Here is a 6,328-nt window from a genome sequence, read left to right on the forward strand (position 1 = left end):
CATTTGGGCTTTGCATGGAGATGGACATTGAAGATCTTTTGAAGGTTGCTATAAAGTCCCAACTCAAAGAAGAGCATGCTGCAATTTCTGGACAGATTGGTACATGTGGTTTCATCACTAATTATCTTGGCAATTTTGATATGATATCATGGTTGGATAGCTCCCATGTACCAAGAGAAGTTCCACGCATCATGGAAACATCCTTTTGTGATGTTATGTGGACCGATATGGTTGACTGCATGCTTATTATGCAAGCTGAAAATTTACAGCTCGTGTTTGGAAGATAATGGAGTTCTTTCCTCCTCTTTGAGCAAGTTTGATACTTGGCCACATGGATTAATGATTTGGGATACTTGTGGATAGCTTGTATGTAGGACTTGTATGTAGGAATGGAAACTCTTTTCCACTTTATGGACGGTGTTTTCTTGCATATTTTGAGAATAAGGATGCACCTATGTCATGCGGTGTTGATTCATGCATGGATCTTAAGCATGAAGAGATGATGACGCTTCCTATGATTTTAGAAGAGACATATACTCCTAAGTTGGTAGAGGTAAGTGATTATGACATGGAGTATTTTGATGCCTACACCACTTGGAAAGATGATGGATTGGAAATCAATTGCATAAAGGGAGCTATGTCATATGAAAGCTTCTCTTTTGTTGATGTTATGTACTTATGCTCATATTGGTTAGGCATGGGCATAAACTTCTACATAGAGCAATGGGAAGTAGCATTTATGTACTCTCATTCATCTTCGCATGATCATGAAGCTTTCTATTTTGGAGATTTGGATTTGGAGCCACATAGGGATTTCCAAAGATCATTACTCATGAAGGATGCATTTTTCGTGGATATTTGGGATGCTCATGTGGAAGTATTTTGTTTTGATGGGCCGAATTTTGATCATACATGTCCTTTGATGGATTATCCACTTGGTGATATGCTTTTTAGGGAGATAATTCCCTACTATGGTTTTGTGGATCATCATGTTGACATGCCTTATGATCCGAAAGGACTCCTATGGGTAGATGATGCAGTTTTGAAGCTCACATGGACACTCATGGGTTGCACGGGAGATGCTTATGCCTTGGCTAACATGTTTGGCCATTTGTCCTTGGATTCAAATCATTATAAATGGCCTCTTCATTACCTACCTCTCCTATTATCGTATTGTTGTATTTAGGTTTCGTGAGGACGAAACCTTTGTGGGAAGGGATGGTTTGTTATGAACCTATAGCATACATGTAAATGGTCCCATGGGTAAAACACTATAAATAGGGCCTTGGGCTCATGAATAGAACCTTTTATCATTTTACTAATCTTAGACATTCCATTGTACCTTTGGCTACTTCTATGGAGATGGCCATCTATGGTCAAGGCTCATGGCTAGCTTTCAAGCCATCCTCTTGGTGAGAGGTTAACACACTTAGGCCATTGTAGTTAACACACTTAGGCCATTGTGTATCTTTCTCTATACTACATACACATATGGATTCTCTCTCTTGTTCATCTTTGGCTATGATGCTTAGAAATGCTAATTTCATGTGTAATGGATGCTAGAATTCATCTTTCATATGTTTGATTTCATCTTTAACTCTAGATCTATTCCACTTACCTCTTTTTCGTGATGTTGAAAGAGAGGATTAGAGGACCTACAAAACCAACAAAAGGGTGAAGAAAAGATTAGGAATGCATACATACAAAACCTTATGCAAGCTATGCTGCTATGCAAGCCCTTTGCAAGACCTAAGACGTATGCAAGCTATGCCGTTATGCAAGCCCTTTGCAAGACCTAAGCCGTATGCAAGCCTTATGCAAGCTATGCTAAAGCTTATGCATAAAGCATGCATGAGGCCTTATGCATAAAGCTTTAAGCATAATGCTTTATGCATAAGGCCTTATGCATAATAAAGCTTTAAGCATAATGCTTTATTTACTATGCATAGAGGACCCACAAAACAAAACCCCTCTTTTTAGTAGATAAAAATAGAGGAAAGAGAGGATAAAAAGATAAGAAAGAGAGAAAAGCACTTACCTCTTTTTGGTGATGTTGAAAGAGAAGATTAGAAGACCTATAAAACCAACAAAAGGGTGAGAAAATGATTAGTAATGCATACATACAAAAGCCCTAAGAACCTAATGCATACATACAAAATCAAAAAGAGAAAAAAGCATTTACCTCTTTTTGGTGAAGTTGAAAGAGAGGATTAGAAGACCTACAAAACAAAACAAAAAGTTGAGAAAAGAATTAGTAATACAAAACCCTAAAAGTGTGAATAGCATGGATATACAAGGAGGTTTAAGCCTTATGCATAAGGAGGTTTAAGTATAAGCCTCTTATGCATAAGAGACCTATGCATAAGAGGCCTCGCATAAGAAAGAGAGAGAGAGAGAGAGAGAGAGAGAGAGAGAGAGAAGAGAATACCATTCAAAAATTTTAAACATAAGAAGCTTATGCATGAGAGAGAGAGAAAGAGAGAGTGAAGAGAATACCAATCAAAACCCTAATTCTAAACATACCATTCAAAAACCATGAATATATGAAGAGGTGGGAGAGACAAGTGGGATAGAGATTACTTTGTGAGGAATCGTCCTTGGGAGGAGACTTTCGATTACCTTGTAAGGAATCGTCCTTTGGGAGGAAACTTTGTGAGGAGGAGACAAAGGGTGGGGAGGAGACTTTGTGAGAGGAGAGGACAAAGGGTGAGGTGCAACCATCATGAGAAAGAGAGGATTTCAAAAACTTAGGATTATGTACAGCAAAGGGAGCAGAGGAGAAGGAGAAGCGAAAATAGTTATGGCGTCGACACGAGATTATTTAAAAAAAAATTATAACAGAGCGCGGATAGCTGCGCAAATAGCTGCGTAAACCCCACCAGATCGCAAATTCGCCCATGGTCCCTCTCTCACTTCCATCTCTCTCTAGTTTACGCGGCTATGTTCTCATTCTCTTGTAGTGATGCGTACGCGAAGCGTACACTTGGATGAGTCCGTTTTGGGAACTCAAGCAGATGAGGTAAGTGATCCTAAACCCTTCTCTTTTCTACATCTAATTGTATTTTATTACCCTTGCTTATCTTGGGCTTGATGACATGTATGTAAGATGAAAGGGGAGAGGAGGAGGAGGATCCTGACTATAAGCATGAAGCGATGGAAGGAAGTGAAGAGGATGACGAAGACGATGATGATGATCACTCGAAATTCGATGAGGATTCCAGTAAGCCACCTCTTCATTGTAGACATTTTTTGTATATATGGCCAAAGGCCTGACACTTCATGAAATAAAATAAATTTTGAGCTTAATTGCATTCTTTACAATCTATGTGTTTCTCATGTTTGTGTTTGTACCATAAAACTAAAACTGTGACTTTGTTTAATTAAAAAATAAGAGCTGGGGTGCAAACTTCCCAGTTTGTCCCAACTCTTTTTTTACTGGGCAGTGCTTTCGCAACGCAAACAGCGAAATATCGCTATTGAACACTGAAATATCACTGCAAAACAACGAAATATCGCTATTGAGCAACGAAATTTCGCTACTAAGCAACGAACCCATTGCAGCGAAAATACCAGTATTTCTAGCTGCAAAAGTACTCTGACATCTACCTACCCTTCTAGTTATAAAAATACTACTATTTTTGTTGCTACACCCTCGATCTGTTGTGGTGTTGTCTACCACATCTACAAGGAAAAAAAGAAAAGGAGGGATCCTTGTTTCTTTTTTTTCTTATACAAAAATTGCAAGCATAAGAGGCCTAGAGGACTTACTTGTCAAGGTCCATGTGTTGATTAGTCATTGGTCTATCCATTGAAATATATTGTAATGCATGAACTTGTAATCTAAAAGGTTGAGAGGAAATATGAATAAAGCCACCATGTGAATATAATATATTGGTGCCAAAAATAAGATAAAAAGGCATGCACAAGATTTGATACAATCAAAACTGATGATTTAGCAAACATTTCATATAATATTGATTTCGTCCAAAGTCAACAAAGGCGCAATCATAAGATAAAATAAATAAACATTGTCAGTCAGGAAACACTTGGGCTGTCTGGGTTACAAGGTTATGAAGAAAAGCAAACAGAATTAGGCAGGGAGTAGGCTAACCTCCGGGCTTAAAGTAAAGTTTGATTGTGTAATACGTGATAAGGAAGGTCATGATGAGAAGGGCAGCACCGGAGAGGAGAGAGATAACAAGCCATGGCCTAGAGAGGTAAGTGCGCTTGAACTCGGCCTTCAAGGCGTTCATCTTATACTGGCAATGCTGTACGAGCTGTACGGCAACGTCCTCGTACTCCCTCGTACAGACGCGCATGGTGTTCACACACAGGTTGTTCCACATGGTGGCCACCGCATCGTTGCTGCCAATGTCCTGGGCGATGATGCCCTTGTCTACCAACAAGCCCACATCGTCTGGAGTGTCCACCAAGCTATTCATGAACCTCAAATAGGAGAGCACATGCACCTTGTCGACCAGATGGCTCTCATAAGCTATCAAATTTCTCAATAATCTCTCTGTATCATCACCCACCCTCACCTTCGGCACATACAGTATTGCTCTCCTTGCATCATACCTTATTGAGCTCATGTTGCCTCGCTCCACAGGCTTGAACCTTATCCCCGAGTTGTATAAATCAGCTGCAGAAGGGAAGTGTGTGGGCTTCTCTACCAGCTGCTGCACCTCGCCTGCATTCTGCTCTCCACGCGTGACTATCTCATACAAACAGTCCAGCAAATGCTTCCTCTCTTCCAAATCCACAGAGGACAAGCTCTCTTCCGATAAGTAGTTGAAGGGCAGCACCTCGCATGCAAACTTGGTCACCAGAAACCCTAAAGCCCGCAGCGCCTCCTCGTCTGACGCGCAGCTTTGATCCATCCTTATCACCTTCAAGAGCAAAAACAAAGGTACCTGATTCTCCAGCAGCACAAAATCCTGCAAGATGGACTTCCTCAGAGGGCGAGGAAACCTGCTGCAATAGTATGTGTTGAACCCCGCTTTCCGGCCATTGACAGTACTATCATACGCAGCACAGCGCAACACTTCCACTACAAAGGAGCAGTCCAAGGCGAGCATATAGGCCAGCTTCTCATCAAGCTTGCAAGCCAGATCTGTATCATACTGCTCTCTAACTTTGCTCATAGCTTTCAGGAACTCTTCGGCGAGAGTGCAGAAATCTGCACTGGGTAGAGTTTTGGCGACGTGGTTGGAGGCCACGATCTTGTGCTTCTCCATCTCCTTAGCGGCGATGTCCTTGTAGCGCTGGGTCTCTTGATTCTCCGGAAACGAGCTATGGTGTGGCCCAAGGTCACTGTGGTATGGGCCTATGGCGACCACCTGAGGGATAAAAGCTTCCAGCTTGAGGCCTCTCAGAGGGCTGGAGGCCATGAAAATTGATGGGCATGGCGCCTCCTCGCGCGTCTTGGCCTCCTCGAGCTCGCTTTTGATGAACACCACCCATTCCTGCTCCTCCTCCATCACTGTCACACTCGACTCGACGGCAACGGCTAAGGTCCTAAATAGGATAAGCTTCTACAAACGACCACTACACAGCCCCAAAAGAAAGGGGCTAGTGTGGCATGCTCATGAGAATTGGATTATGGATAATACATTCTCCTCTCCTTCAATGTCTTGACATAGAAGACTTATATTGTTTGCCCCATATTCACAAACATCCCCTGTGCTTTGACTCTAAGGGTCTTTAAAAAAGGATGGCCTTCAAGTTTCAACCTCAATCGGTTTTAATTGGAAAAAAAATGCATAGGTTAATCGTTTATAACTAAAGTTTTTAAAATTTCAATCTTTAAATTCAAAGCTAGGAAAATTATAGCCTATTTTTTCTCAATTTTGAACCATGAAAATTACACTTATAAAGTCTAGTTTTCTGTTGACACTATTATCATCTCACCCTTGCCCAAGGAAAATGACAAAAGCAATCAAATCAGCAGTGTCGTGGGGAATTTTACCTATCCACGCTCTGACATCTCTTGTTACTATGATAGGGGAGTCTAAGGTTCTCGATGACCCACCTAGAGTTGTGTTTGGAAAACTATTTCTATTGAACCTCACATGAATCTTTTCACCATATTTTGAAGAGAAAACTATAATTATATCATTGATTTTTTTAAAGTTTAGCAACTAATGTACTATTTTTTTTTTAATTACAACCCGTATATGTTGGTTACAATACACACCCAACACACAGTGGAGTCTAAGGTTCTTGATGACCCATCTAGAGTTATGTTTGGGAATTTTTACTAAACCTTACATGAATCTTCTCACCATATTTTGAAGAGAAAACTATAATTATATCATTGTTTTTAAAT

General features: G+C 40.6%; 1 protein-coding gene across 1 annotated transcript; it reads right to left on the minus strand.

Annotated features, from left to right (window-relative positions):
* Positions 1-4,041: 4,041 nt before the first annotated feature.
* LOC147633396 (putative UPF0481 protein At3g02645) lies at positions 4,042-5,515 on the minus strand. The gene has a single exon (XM_086805848.1). The coding sequence runs from the start codon at positions 5,478-5,480 to the stop codon at positions 4,107-4,109; it is 1,374 nt and encodes a 457-aa protein (XP_086661974.1). The 5' UTR covers positions 5,481-5,515; the 3' UTR covers positions 4,042-4,106.
* Between the last annotated feature and the right edge of the window lie 813 nt (positions 5,516-6,328).

Source organism: Cibotium barometz, chromosome 12 (genome assembly GCF_041138505.1).
Source record: "Cibotium barometz isolate CiBa-2024 chromosome 12, ASM4113850v1, whole genome shotgun sequence".
NCBI lineage: Eukaryota > Viridiplantae > Streptophyta > Polypodiopsida > Cyatheales > Cibotiaceae > Cibotium > Cibotium barometz.

Bases quoted from the DNA above. Each gene is read 5' to 3' on its own strand.
- LOC147633396 (XM_086805848.1), bottom strand. From the start codon at position 5,480: ATGGAGGAGGAGCAGGAATGGGTGGTGTTCATCAAAAGCGAGCTCGAG.